The sequence below is a fragment of the Giraffa tippelskirchi genome, chromosome 13 (assembly GCF_054371585.1).
Source record: "Giraffa tippelskirchi isolate mGirTip1 chromosome 13, T2T-mGirTip1v1.2.pri, whole genome shotgun sequence".
NCBI lineage: Eukaryota > Metazoa > Chordata > Mammalia > Artiodactyla > Giraffidae > Giraffa > Giraffa tippelskirchi.
The window spans coordinates 33,576,052-33,590,248 of record NC_137287.1 but is presented as its reverse complement, the minus strand read 5'-3'; the positions used below and the strand labels follow the sequence as shown (position 1 = coordinate 33,590,248).

The 14,197-nt window shown below is 58.4% G+C and overlaps 1 protein-coding gene and 1 long non-coding RNA gene across 6 annotated transcripts; one reads left to right on the top strand and one right to left on the bottom strand.

The window, feature by feature from the left end:
- Positions 1-439: 439 nt before the first annotated feature.
- Positions 440-11,779, bottom strand: CARHSP1 (calcium regulated heat stable protein 1). 5 transcript variants are annotated; one of them, XM_081559314.1, is made up of 4 exons: positions 11,737-11,779; positions 3,705-3,869; positions 2,921-3,043; positions 440-862 (listed from the first exon to the last, which is right to left on the bottom strand). In XM_081559314.1, the coding sequence occupies exons 2-4, from the start codon at positions 3,860-3,862 to the stop codon at positions 700-702; spliced, it is 444 nt and encodes a 147-aa protein (XP_081415440.1). In that variant the 5' UTR covers positions 3,863-3,869; positions 11,737-11,779; the 3' UTR covers positions 440-699. The 5 variants fall into 5 exon arrangements, with proteins under 5 accessions (XP_081415440.1, XP_081415442.1, XP_081415438.1 ...); XM_081559316.1 differs by lacking the exon at positions 11,737-11,779 and adding an exon at positions 5,537-5,765; XM_081559312.1 differs by lacking the exon at positions 11,737-11,779 and adding an exon at positions 5,597-5,765.
- On the top strand, positions 5,832-8,480 carry LOC145533001 (uncharacterized). Its single transcript, XR_014073753.1, has 3 exons — positions 5,832-5,882; positions 6,006-6,102; positions 6,805-8,480. It is a non-coding gene; the product is annotated as an uncharacterized LOC145533001 (long non-coding RNA).
- Positions 11,780-14,197: the final 2,418 nt, after the last annotated feature.

Genomic DNA, 14,197 nt, shown 5'->3' with positions numbered 1-14,197 from the left:
CAAAGGCAGACAGACAGGGCCAGGCTTCAGTGAGGACGAGGACTTGCCTCTGAGCACATGGAGGGCTCAGGGCTCCCAGACGCCCAGCTGTTTCACCTCCTGCTGCAGAGGCGCCAAGACCCCAGCCCTACCCGCCCCCAACCCCTTGGAACAACCAGCTGAGAACGGGAAAAGTCTGCTCTGCCCAGGGCCAAGGAGAGACTCACCTCACACGTGAGGGGGGCAGGGTGGTGCACACACTTGGGTGGGAATTCCCCCTGGGAAATCATGCAGGGTCCATGTCACTACCCAGAGGACCAATCTGGGGATTCTCAGCCTTCAATTCCGGGGCAAGGGTGTGGGTGGGGTTGTGGGAGGGACTGCGGGCCAGGGAAGATGCCCAACCCAGCCCCAGGGAGGGGCTCAGACCCTCCACTCAGCCACCAGGGAGCGCCTGTCCTTTTTCAATGCTTTTAATGTTTTTCAGATGGTGAGATGTTGGTTGCGGTGGTCGGAGGCTGTGCTGGTAGCCGAGGGCACCCCCGGGTCTGCCCCCGTCTCCAACCCCTTCCTCCAGGAGACACTTGACAGGGGTCACGCTCCCCCCCCTTTCGGACGCCCCATCTCAAGCGGTACAGTTGTCCTCTCCCGCCTGGTCCTGCATCCTCCTGCCCCGGGGGTCTCCCCAGAGCCCGGGAGCCGGGGTGCCTCCAGCCGCTCCTAGGAACTGACGACGTGGCCGGACCAGGTCTCGTGCTTGGTGCCCGGCGCCAGATGGGTGATGACCACCTCCACGGCCTGCAGCTTCTCGTTCTTGGGCGGGATGGAGCACATCTTATAGGTGACCTCGTCGCCTTCCATGGGGACGTACTCCCCTTCCACGCTGTGGGGCGAGGAGAGACACTGAGGGCTGGCCCTGGGAGAAGCTGGGACACCGGCCCTGGGGGAGGAGTTACCCCACCCACCCACCCACACACACACATACACACACCGACCAGGCGGAGACACCGGAGCCCTCGGTCGTGACTGAGGGTCCCCTGACCCAATCAGCTCCTTTCCTGGGACCTCCGCTGCGGAGACAGAGATGGAGCCCCGCCCCCGGGGATGCTCACAGGGCAGTTACACGTGGGCACTCTGGAACTTATGGATGGAAGAGTCAGGAGAGACAGTCTTGAGCCCGGAGAATCTGAGTTGGGGGATGGCCCCTGCGGGGGTTTCCTGAGCTGCACCCCACCCCACCCCGCCCGGTCCAGGAGTCCTGGAAACCAGGCTGCACCTCTGCTGTTCAGCTCCTCAGAATCCCAAGGAGCCTTCCAGAAAGTCCTTTTCCCTCTCTTTCTACAGGACATGAGTCACCATCTCACTGGGGATGAAGAGGTCCCCATCTTGATGACCCCTTGGCTTTACCCCCCACCCCCCACCAAGGGGAATATCCCCTTCAGATCCTGAAGGCCAAGTCCAGTCAAGTCTCCCCTGGGACTATATGGTCTTGATTGAAGAATCACATTGCAAATCGCGCTACCCTCTTTGCTGTGGCCACCAGGAAGCTCAGGAGTAAAGGTGCAGCCCACTACTAGCAGTGAAACCGAAAGTCAGCTTTCTTCTCTGCCCCAACCCCCTGCTTTCCTTACTAATTGGCACATTGTGTGTTTCCTTGTCAACCACTACAACTTCTTCCGGAATAAGAGACAATACAGATACATATTTCTACATCCAAGTATGATTCATACGTACATCAAAAGGCGTTGCTTTAGCACCGTCCTCATGTCTACACTGTATAGGGGGTCTATGAAGACCAGGCTTGTAGGAATGTTAGAGAAGAGTAAGAAAGGGTAACTCTCCCATCTCAGCAGACATTTGCAAAAGGAGCCAAATTTCAAAACATGGTTTCTACATATTGTCAGCCCTGCTGTGTGGGGTACTTTGCCTGCCACCAACAAAAAGATTGGGGGTGGGTGTTGCTCAGGTCAAAGATGGGGATGGGGTAGGGGGGCCGATCAAGTCCCCACAAATCTGCAGGCTGCTTAGAAGACCAGAGGTGGAGCCCAGCCTGCAGGGCGCCCTCCAGCCCCAAGGCCGAGGATGTGTGGGCTCCACCCTGGGCGCCCCCTCCCTCCTCTCCCCACCAGGGTTTCCAGACACTCAGGAAGGAAGGACATCAGTAAGCAAGTGGCAGGAGAGAGGGTCCAGCCCCACACTTCCTTCCTGGAGCAGAGTTCAGTCAGCCCCCAGCCTTACCAGGACAGGGCCCCCGGGGAAGTGCAGGCACCCACCCCCAGGCCAAACACAGGCTCACAGGACTCACAGGGACACCCAGACCTGCCCACCAGACACACACAGGCACTCAGACCCACCCCAAAGTGAAAGTGAAAGTCGCTCAGTCGTGTCTGACTCTTTGCAACCCCATGGACTATACAGTCCATGGAATTCTCCAGGTCAGAATACTGGAGTGGGTAGCTGTTCTCTTCTCCAGGGGATCTTCCCAACCCAGGACTCGAACCCAGGTCTCCCACATTGCAGGCAGATTCTTTACCAGCTGAGCCACCAGGGAAGCCCAAAGGAGGTTCTCAACTCACACGCACGTACACACAGAGACATACACATGCGCATACACACACATACAGAGACACATGTGCACAGACATATACACACAGAGAGACACACACATAGAGACACATGTGCACAGACATATACACACACACAGAGACACACACATATGCACACACACAGACACACACACAGAGTCACCTGCAGTGTCTCACACACTGCCACCACCATGTACAGGCTCATACCTCCAGCCCTGAACACTGTCACACAAGCCTGGCCCCACAACATCATCACACTTGGCACCCACCCAGCAGAGTTCACACACTCCCCCTGCCTCCTCCAGGCCACGGTGCCCACCCCAGCCCCAGAGCACCCAGATCAGCCGCTCACTCACTCGGAGATATGCAGGAAGATGTCGGGGCCACCGTCAGCTGGGGTGATGAAGCCGTGGCCCTTGGACCGACAGAAGCATTTGCAGACTCCTTTGTAGACCGGGCCCTGGGAAGCCCGCACCGTCCTGACAGAGGGTGGGGAGAGCATGAGGGGCTCCCACCAGCCCTCCAGGACAGTCCCCCGCCCTCAGGGGCACACCCAGCTCATCCCAGTTCCCACCCACAGCTGTGCCCCAGGGCGTTCTGGGCAGGGCCACCATGTACAGTTGTGCAGGTTGTGCACTGCACAACTCTGGGAGCCATTCACAGAGGCCCTGGTGACAGTGACTCTCTGAATGATGCTGGCAAACTTTTCTCAGGCCTCAGTTTCCCTGTCTGAGTAAAACCCCCCTGAGCATCCCTCCCTCTGAAGGCTAACTTAGAATCAGCCTTCACGTGTTGGCCTGAGCTCTACACCTGCCAGGCACTGTGTGGGTCCCCTGCAGCACAGTGGCCACCCTGCTACTGTCCCCGTTTTGCAGCTGATGAGGTCAGGGGTTCCTGAGGAAAAGGGGCTTATGTGTGGTTAAAGCCTGATGATCTAAGACCCCAGCGATCGCCCATCCCTGGCCACCCTCATCCCTCACCCGCAGCTCACGACAGGCTCAAGGGGACCTGGGGGCAGCACGGTGCAGAGTTTACGAGGCGCCTGCCCAGCTTCCCACCATCAGCCCTTTCCCAGTCCAAGTTTCCCATGTGATAGACAGGGACGCGGAGGCAACCTGTCTGGGGAAGCCCGAGACTCACGCTGAGAAGGTCCTGGTGCGGCGAGTGGGCAGTGGGCTTGGCACCACGTTGCCCCGAAGCGGGGATGGCGAGCGATCCCGGGCCTGTTGGGTGTCCAGCAGCCCAGCCGAAGACTGGTGGGTGGGGGGCTGGGATGGAGGAGGAGGCTCAGATGACATGGCTGACCTGGAGAGAGATGGGGGGCTCTCAGGGGCTCGCGCCTTGCTAGCGGGGCTCTCCAGATGCCTGCCCACGCTCACGCTGGACAGTCTGCCATCTGAGGCTCGAATATTCCTCTGGCTGTGGAATGCAGGCTCCAGGCTCACTCAGCGTGGATGTCACCAGCTCCAGAAACGCACCCGCTCGTCCCCGTCAGCGCAGGTGTCTGGTCTGGGCTCCTGTTGCAGCCGTGCACCTCCCTCTATGACAGCTCCGCACAGAAACACCACGAGGACACCACTGGCCCCCTCTGTATCCCCAGGACCCACAGCACAGGCTCTGGCACACTCGGCGTGCATGCGAGCTAAGCTGCTTCAGTTGTGCCCGACTCTTTGCAACCCTATGGACTATAGCCCACCTGGCTCCTTTGTCCATGGGATTCTCCAGGCAAGAATACTGGAGTGGGTAGCTATTCCCTTTTCCAAGGGATCTTCCCGACCCAGGGAACCAACCCGAGTCTCTTATATCTCCTGCATCGGCAGGCGAGTTCTTTACCACCAGCGCCACCTGGGAAGCCCTGGCACACTCAGGCACTTGATAAATTCTTGTGAAAGGGAGGGAGGGAGAGAGAGAAAAAGGAAGGAGAGAGGGAGGGAGGCAGACAGGACAGGCAGGAATGCTTCAATGCCAACCGCCTGGATGAGGACTCCAGCCACTCATCAAACATTTCCTGACCCTGCTGAGTGCTGGGCACTATGGGGAAGGGGAAGCAAAAAAGGGACAAACACTCCGTGCTCCTTCAGGAAACTCGGGGACACAAATCAAAAAGGGCTCGGACCCCAAGTCAAGTCTGCATCCAGGAGGAACCCCGGGGGGCAGGGGGAGTGAGCCGGGGCATTTCAAAGGCAGCATCTCCATCCACTAGGCCCCTGACTCAGATCCAGGACTTGAAGTTCATTTCCACCCAGCCCGAGTCTCCGATCGCTGCTGAGAAATGGAATTCCCTCTGTGACCCCTAACACACATCCGAGGCCAGGGGCAGACCCAGCTGGACAGAGAGGACTCTAGAGCAGCACATGGCCGCTGAACCCAACTCGCTGGTGGCCTTGGCTCAAGGCCATGAAGAAAGAGCAAAAGACCAGGAGCCAAAGGACCTTGGCTGAGTCCTTTCTGCTGTCTGGGATCAACTGTGCACATTGGTACCGCTGGGTGGGCCTCACGCAGCATCTGCTCAGGGCTGGTGGTGGGGGCTCAGCTGGGGCAGGTGCAGGCCCCCTGGCCCTGGGAAGGAGAGGAGCCTGACTCAAATATCACCTCCCCTTCATTCCCAGGATGTCACCCCCCCATTCACAGGGCATGGTGGGGCAGGAGTAGCCCAGCTGGGTTCTGCGAGGTTCACAGGAGGTTTTCACATTTAAAACATGAGTTATCTTTTAAACATCCCGAGGTTTGCACCCCCTCCAAGCGAGGTTTCCAGCTAGGTTTGAGAAAACTAGCAGCTCTGACAACCAGAGCCTCCAGTCCACCTCCCCACCACCACCCCTATCCCCCGCCAGTGCCCTGGCTTTCCTGGTCTGCAGGCATTTATGCGGCCCAGGTCACTAGTTTTCAACTTGCATCGCCCAGCAATGCCCCTCTGCCCCCAACCCAAACCATCTGAGAGCCAGGCCTGATTCCTCGGGGGACAGGCCCACCTCTGCCCCCCAAGAGGATGAATTGGCTCCCTCCATGTGGCCCCGCAGCCCCCTACACACTCCCCTTTCAGGACTCAGCTCCATCTGGCTGGGAGGGGAGACAGCCAGCTGGCTTCCTGGAGGAAGTGACATAGTACCTCCTGACCCTTCTCTCAGCTGCGGCCGGGGCCAGGGAGGACCGCGAGTCCCGGGAGCCCCCACCTCAGAAAGGCCCTGGCAGCTGGGGGTCAAGACTCCAGCATGACCTACCCGCACAGGTCATAGAGTCCTAGAATGTTCCAATGCCTGGGGTTCTGGGAAGGGGGCCAGTCCAGAAAAAGGGAGGGCCTCACACCCAGGACAGCAGGTAGGAGCCACTGAGGCCTGGGGACACCAGGGTGAGATGGGCAACAGCCCTCCCCACCCCACCCAAAATCTCCCTCTTTCCCCTGCTGTCAGGCACTTCTGACTTTAAATCCCACCCTTCCAGCTGTGTGATCTTGGGCAAGTTTCTTGACCTCTCTGGACCTTGGTTTCTGTATCTGGAACCTGGAGGTGTTTTTTAACAGTCCTGACTTCACACCAGCGTAAGTTGAAATGACATAATACATGTTTTAAGCATGTTGCACACCCTCCGCCCAGAACAAGTGAGCATTTAAGGATCAGCTATGATTGTTGTTATAACCGTCATCATAAAGTCATTTAAAAAACACGCGCCTGATGGCAGGCCCTGTTTATGGCAGTAGAGACACAGACAGTGGGGTTCCCTCGTGGTCCAGTGGTTAAGAATCCACCTGCCAGTGCAGGAGACACGGGTTCGATCCCTGGTCCGGGAAGATTCCACATGCTGTGGGGCAACCAAGCCCATGAGCCACAGCTACTGAGCCCATGCTCTGAAACAAGAGAAGCCAATGCAACAAGAAGCCCATGCACTACAAAAATAATAAACAAACAAAAAAGAGTGGGCCATTTGTAAAACAGAGGGAGGCTCTTCCAGTGTGATAAACAGCCTGTGCAAAGGCCCTGAGGTTGGCAGGGGCAGGTGTGACCAAAGGCCAGCAAGGAGACTGGGGGTGGGGGTGGGGGTCACTGGGGAAGGAAGGGTAAGAGGCAGGAGATGGGTGGGCAGAGGGGCAGGCCAGCTCAGGAATTAGGGCATCATTATCATCCCCACGGGTCTCCACTCTTCTTGCCCAAGTCCATTTGTCTGACTGTCCCCACATCCCCTGCCATGCCCGCCTTCCCCTAAAGCAGGCCTCAACTGGGGCCCCCTTCTCTCTCCTCCCCAGCCCCTTTGACTCTCCCAGGTCACCCAGTCCCCAGGAGATGCCAGTGGAAGCCCCCGACTTGGGGACGGAGCAACCTGAGGGCAACACGGGGTCCCTCCACGTCCTGGGCCCCAACACTGGGGCTGGGACAGAGCAGGGTCTCCCTGACCAGCCTCGGGACTGGGAGCCCCCAACTGGCGTTCAGGTGCACTCGCGTCCTAGGCGCCCGGCACAGTCGCGCTGCAGGTGGGGCTGTGTGCATGCGCAATTGGCAGTGGGAGAAACTGAGGCACGGAGGGCCACAGAGCCTCCAGGAGGGAGTCAGGGAAGGGAGCTGCCGGCCTGGGAGACACAGGGGCTTCAACCACCACCCTGCCCGCCTCCATAGGGCCTCCATAGGCCCATCCGTGCAGAGCACAGCTAAGGCGGGGCTAGACCTGGACAGGAGCCAGCCACCCCCAAAGGCCTGTGGGAGTGGGGGGCGGGGACAGGGAGAAGGAGTGACGGGGCTCTGTGTGGGGAGGCCTGGGTTAAAGTCCAGCTGTAAGGAAACCAGCTGGCGGAGGGGGGAGCCAGTCACCCAGAAGCCAGCTCTGGGGTCGGCTGCTGCCCCCAACTCCCCCACAAACACAGATGCGGGGTGCTGGGTGTGCGGCAGCTCCTCCACACACACACTCTCACACTTCCAACCAGCAACTGCTCTCCCAGCAATGCCAGGGGGGCCTTGAAGCTGGCCCTGGAGGAGGCAGGGCCCACCCTCTGCCACTGGCCCCTGCTCCGGGACCTCTCACCTCCCTACAGCTTCATCAACTCCCTACAGCTTCGGGCAGTGTGGAGAGGGTCGCCTGAGGCTGAGGCTCTAGGCCAGACCTGAGATGGGCTTCAGGCCTGCAGCAAATTCAGACCAGGTGTCATGCCCAAGGCCTGTCACCGCTGCTGAGCTGTGCGCACACATGTCTGCATGAGAGCATGCACATGTGTATATGTGTGTGGCTGTGTGTGTGGTGCATGTGTATGTGTGCACATACACATGTGTGTGTGAAGCCAGGCACACAAGTGCATGCATACATGTGAACACCAATGGACTGGGCAGGGAGGGGTGGAGGGAGCCACCCCGCCCCCGGCACCAGCAAGGCCTTTACCCTGGGAAAGGGCAGGAAGGGGGCCTCAGCCCAAAATAGCCTGGAAATTTTCCACAGGCCCTGTGGGTCCTCCAGGAAGGTTCACAGAGCTCAGCTGGGCACCAGGCTCTGGTCTTCCCAACCCCTCTTCCACCAACCCACACATCCAGAGACTAGACACCCACCCAGTCATGCAGAGCCCCTGCCTTCCTGCCCTCTAGGCCTCAAGCCTCACCAGTCATATCAAGGGCTCAGTGGATAAGAGTCTGCCTGCCAGTGCAGGAGACACAGGTTCGATGCCTGGTCCAGAGGAGCAACTAAGCCCGTGCACCAGAACTATTGAGCCTGTGCTCTAGAGCCCAGGAGCCACAACCTCTGAAGCTCCAGTCCCCTAGAGCCTGTGCTCCACAACAAGAGAAGCTAAGCAACAATGAGAATGAGAATTCCTTGCACCACAACCAAAGAGTAGCCCCCTCTCACCTCAATGAGAGAAAAGCCCGTGCAGCAACCAAGACACAACACAGCCAAAATAAAAGAAATAAATAAGGACAAGTCTGTCTTAAGCCACATAACCAATTGCTGACTCCAGGAAGCGATCCTTGGCAGTGCTAACGATCATTTACACTTTAGTGAGACCTTAGCAGTTCATTTCACAAGCCTCCTCCATTCTTGGTAGCTTTCAGGCCCTTGAAGGCAGGAAGATAGGGGTGGGAGAAAGAATCCAGCTTCATTCTCAGCCTGGCAGCAAAGCCAGATCTCATCAAGCCTACTCTGAAAAATGGGGTGTGGAGGCTTCCCTGGGTTTCTGGATGGGGGAGGCCAGGGCAGGGTACCATGTTCAGATACCTCCTAGCCAGGGGGCCAGGCCCCTGCTGGCAGGTGGGAATGAGTTCCAACCCACACCATGGGAACAGGACAGAACACTTTCTTAAGACAGGTATGGGGTCCCACATTCTGCATTTCTAAGGAGCTCCCCCCAGCAAGGCAAGACTGACACCGAGTAGTACTGGTTATGGGGTTACTGGCCCGGTCTCCCTCTCAGCCAGCATAAGAGGGCCACCAGATGAGTCACAAAGTCACCCTAGTCCACCCAGGTGCCTCACCTGTAAACTGAGGCAGAGACACCGCCCTTTCCCTCTCCACCTCCAGCCCCACTGAGCCCCAATCCCGCAGACTGGGGGCAATTGGGCCGAGGGGCCGGACGGGTCAGCGGGACAGCGAGGTCCCAGGAATCAGGAAGAGGTTCACGAAAAAAGCCCCGAGGCGGGCTTGGGTCGCATTCTCCTCGCATTCCCCTCCGCATTCCCCTCGCTGCGCGGGGGAGAGCGGGGGTTCAGATCGGGGAGAGAGGGGCCAGGAGGGAGGGGGAAAGAGAGAAGGGAAGGGGCGCGGCCAGGGAGAAGAGCAGTGCCAGGGAGAGGGGCGGGGGGGCTCGAGGCCAGGAAGGGCGGGGCCAGGGAGAGGGGCGGGGCCAGGGAGAGAGGTGGGGAGTTGGGAGGGGGCAGCGGAGCCTGGCAACGAGAGGTGGGGGGGTCGAGGGGAGGTGGGGGTGCTCAGGGCAGGGAGCGCGAGGGAGAGGTGGCCTGGCTGGAGCTGGCCGCGCCCGCAGCAGACAAGGCTCGGAGGTGCATCTGAGATGGCCGTGCCCGGGGTGGGGGTGGGGGGCGAGCCCAGCCGGGAACGGCTCGGCCGCCCCGGAGTGCTGGGAAGAGGCCGGAAACCCGAGGACCAGCGACCGGGAAGCCGAGGCGCCCCTCCGGCACAGCCCCGCCGTTAGCGCGCCCGGCCCGGCCCGGCCGGCTCCCGGCCTGGGAGGCGCCCAAGCCCGTGTGGAGTTCTGCATCCCCATCCCATCGCCCCCACTTCCAGCCTTCCTGTATTCCATCCTCGCCTCCATCCGGGGCTTCGATCAGATCTGAGTCTCCGGCCTAATTGTGCTCTCCGCTCCCTCTGTGACCCCCCTGGCAAGCGACCTCCCCGCTCCCTGCCTCAGTCTCCCCATCTGTCAAATGGGACGGTCCTTGTGTAGCCTCCCAGCCCGGCGGACGGAGGGTGTTGTACAGGAGGGTGCCAGATACAACGGCTTCGGGAAACAATAGTCGAGCCGCTAATGGTAGCACTGCCAGCCTCTGGCCGTCTAGAATAATCCCTCCCACGTCCGTCTCTGCTGATGGGACACAAACCGAATGCCCTGACTTTGCCACTCGGTGAGACAAAGACCGTTCCCCTCCGAGGGGGCCTCCCTCTTCCCCGCCCAGGCCCCAGAGCCCGGCGATGGGCCTGGCCTAGCTCTTTCTGAGCCTCTACTCGGGCCGGGCTTCGCGATGCTACAGGCCCTGTTTCTGCTATGTTGGGGCTCCGGGGAGGGGGTGATAGAGACCGCAGCATTGAGAACCCACGGTCATCAAGGCCGCCCGGGAAAGGGGAGCATAGAGGGGGTTTGGAGAAGGTCCCTGGCCCCGAGGAAGGGGCGCCTGCTTCAAGCCCTACAGGGGCCGTGGGGAAGTCATTCCTGGCAGAGGAGTCTGCAGGGGCAAAGGCTCAGGGACAGGGAGGGAGGGCGGGTGCCAGAAAGAGGCTGGGACGGTCTGGCTGGGGGAGGGAGATAACAGAAAACTCTGGTGAAAAGTTTGGGACTTAAACAACAACGAGGACATCAATAGGCGATTTTAAGCCCAGGGTTGATTTGAACCTGTTTTTACAAGTTCCCGCTTCGTTCAGGGTAGAGAAAAATATTGGAGGGGCAAGACTGGGAAGGAAGAGACCAAGAAATATTAAAAAAAAAAAAAAAAAAGCAAGTAAAAAATGTAACAGTAGCTAAAGCTCCCCCACCCCAGTCCTGGGTCAGCTATCTCCTTTTATTCCCATACACCCCGTTATGGTAGGGAAACTTACATCCCCAGCCTACGGATGGGGAAGCGGAGGCTCAGAGAAGCCTTCTATGTTGCAGTGAGACCCTCCCGCCTGTGGGAACGGAGATCGTGCCTGGTGGGGGCTGAAATGCGGCCCTCCACCTCACTTCCAATACATACATCCACTCCAACCCCAGATAAGCTGTTGGGGGCTTCCTTTTTAGAAATCAAAACAAAAAACCGTTGCATTTCCGGCCTGAAAACTTGGGCTGCCAATGAGGCCGGCAGGGAGGGAGCCCGTGAGCGCGGGTGAAGTTTTTCTGCACGGCCTCGGGGGCCCCCCCCATCCAGACGCAAACACCCCGGGTGAGCGCCCGGCGGCTCCTCCTCCCTAGAGGCGGCCAATCGCAAGGCGCCAGGATGTCCCTGTTCCCTCCCCAACCTCCTCGCCAGGCCTGGCAGCGGTCCCACCGCCGAGCCCGTAGCTGGCGCGGCAAGGCCTGGCTGGGGGCTGGCTCCACCTCCCAGAGCGGCGCCCCCGCCCCGCGCGCCTTGCACCAGCGCCTCGAGAGTCACACCATCCAGCTCCATCCAGCGAAAGCAAGGGGAGAGTATAAGGGGTGGGAGGGGGTCCTGGAGGAGGAGAAGAGGTGTTTTTTTTTTCTGCACCAAGAAAACAGGTGGCCAGGCGGGAAATGCAACCAGACGTCTGTCCCAAATCCCTCGGGCTGCTGCCACACCCACCATCCTCCAGGCGGGGATGAGTAACCCGCGCTGCCCAAACAGGCCACTGCCGCCCGGCCATTTCCAAGGGGCCCAGAGACCCAGCCGGCGAGCTGGAAGACCCTCCAGAGTGGGGGTGAATGGGGGGCAGCGGGGGCAGAAGAGGCCGAGGTCCCATGCCGGAGGTTCTTGGGCCTCCCTCGGGGCGAGGGCACCCCCACCACGCCCTTTCTGGGGTCCCCAGAGAAGCTCCCTACCTGGCTATCCGCTCCGCTCCACCAGGCGCTCAGCTCCAACTGCGGGGAATTGAGCTGGGGAGGGGGCGTGGTTCGCGGGGCGGGCTCGCCGCGCCCCGCCCCTGACCCCACCCCCTGGGGCTCTCGGCCAATGGGGCCGCGGCCTCGAAGAGGGGCGGGGCGGGCGGGACCAGTCCCTACGGGACCTTTGTGTCCGCGCGCGGGACTGGCGGGAGCGCGGGGCGCATGGCCTGCGGCGAGTGGGTGGGTAGGGGGTGGCCCGGGCCCTCGTCTGTGCTGCACACCCCCGGCCGGAAGTCTCCCGTGAAAAAAGGAGAGCATCTGGTCGTCGCGCCCGAGCGAATCCCTCCCCAAGCCGACGGCGTCGGATTTGGTCCCCAACTTGACCTTCGCTCCAGAATCCGGATGGGCCCCGGGCACCTCCTCCGTTTTAGCAGAAAGAAAAAGATACAGAAATGACGAGAAGGGATGAAGAGAGTGGCCGAAGGGAGAAAAAGCAAACTAAAAAAATGCAAAGAAAGAAAGAACAACAAGAAAACGGGGAGACCTGATTTCGTTCCTTTTTAGTTTCTGCTCCTTGAGTCCTCTGTGTCTGCAGGTAAATGAACTTAACTCCCATCTTACAGGAGAGAAAACCGAGTCACAGACCGATGACCCACCTCCTCACACCCAGCAAATCAGAGCAGCCGCTGAAAGGAAGGTCAACCCTGGATGGAGGCTCCGGCTGGTAGTTGAGGGGCGGGATGCGGGGAGGGATACTCTTAAGTGTCTAAGACAACAGGGCCCAGGAACTGGAGTGGCACAGGGGTCCTTTCTGGAACCCACCAACTCTCCCTGCCTCTCTTGTATGGTCAAGTTAGGGGTTCCCTGGAGAAGAACACAGGCATGGCTTCCTTGACATAAAGAGAAGCCAGTTTTGGCCTAAGCTGTTTTGTGATCTGAAGCCTAGCCACAGTGTCCTTGAACCCGGCTCGGTAATTAATGATTTTAAGGGAAGTGAGGGAACACAGGAACGAGGGAAAAAACGGTCAAGAAACAATAGTTAAGCCATAAAACAGAGCCCTCCTCAGAGATATGAAGATGTTGCCTTTTCTGATATCTATCAACTAAAACATGGCTTCTGTTGACCTTTGCCTGAATTCGATGCAGTACTCTCCTCTGCTCAAGCCCCTTCATGAATAGGCACGTACCCTTAGCTTAAAATTTCCCCAGGACTTCCCAGGTTGTCCAGTGATTACGACTCCAATCTTCCAGAAGGTCAGGAATTGATGAGAGCATGTGCAAAGTCCCTGAGGTGCGAAGCAGTGTGGTGGGGCTGAGAGAGAGAAAAGGGAGCATGGGGTCAGAATGCACTAAATTCAAGGGTCTTGATTAGGGACTGATGGCACCCAGGAAAGAGCTTAAGGCAGGTGTGAATGGAGACTCCTCCCTCCAAAGTGTGCCTCATGTCCGCCCACTTGTACCTATTTCTTCCCCCCATGACTTGAGCCTCTCCCATCTCACCAGGAGCAGCAGCCTCCACCCAATTGCTCTACCTTCCCCCTAACATCCATGCCCACGCTCCAATTTTCTTTGCAGCAGGCAGAATGAGCTTTCTAAAGCATTTATAAAGCCATCCATTGTTAAAGAAAAGATCACTCATCGTGACACTTGTTAAAACGGTAAGGCAGGCTTTGTTCAGGACTATCGGGATAAGTTAGGGACCACCAAAAAGCGAGGATGGTTTTGGCACAGATTGGGTTCAACTCCAAATGCAACAAGGAAAAGTGGAAAGTTATAGCCAAAGTGGGTTGGAAGCACTATGGATGGAAAATTACTAAAGAGAAAAAAACATCACGGGTCAAGGACAGTTCTGGATAAACTAGCTAGCTAGGATTCTTGCTGAAGGCAGGTCAAGGTGATCAGAAATCTACCCCCACACAGCCACATCTCCCCCACTAGCAACATCTGCTCTAGTGACATTTACTGGTTACAACTGACAACTGACATATCATTATCACCTCCAGCCATGGGAGGGCCCACCAGCTCCACGTGGTCAAATTCAGCGAAATTTTTTTTTGCTGCTTCTGGGGATTTTGCCCAGCTGATAAGGTTACACAAATATTCTGTGGCATTTCCTGTTTCCTTCTAATTCTTCCATCATTTGGAAGAGCCACTTTATATCTTCGGGATGTTTTGGTGAGTGGGGCAAGTGACCCCAGCCAGCTGTGCTGGGCTAGGATTGCAGTCTCTGGGGCCAGATGGTGGGTGAACTTAGCTCCACCAGCATCTGGATCTGGGGACACTTTCTTCCCCTGCATCTTCTGAGGCTGCCTCATTGTGGTCATTACAGCTCTCTGAAGGGACCGTCCACCCACCCTGAACTAAGTGCATGCCCCCCACCAGTCTGTCCCATCACCCATGGTTACCATTCACCCTTCACCCCATGTGAATGTTGTTAACTACAAATTGGCAGCAGCCA

Coding starts and splice junctions, on each gene's coding strand:
- CARHSP1 (XM_081559314.1), bottom strand. CDS start 3,862: ATGTCATCTGAGCCTCCTCCTCCATCCCAGCCCCCCACCCACCAGTCT. Junction 3,044..3,704: donor CGCACCAGGACCTTCTCAGC/GTGAGTCTCGGG, acceptor ACCCTCTGTCAG/GACGGTGCGGGCTTCCCAGG. Junction 863..2,920: donor ATCTTCCTGCATATCTCCGA/GTGAGTGAGCGG, acceptor CTCGCCCCACAG/CGTGGAAGGGGAGTACGTCC.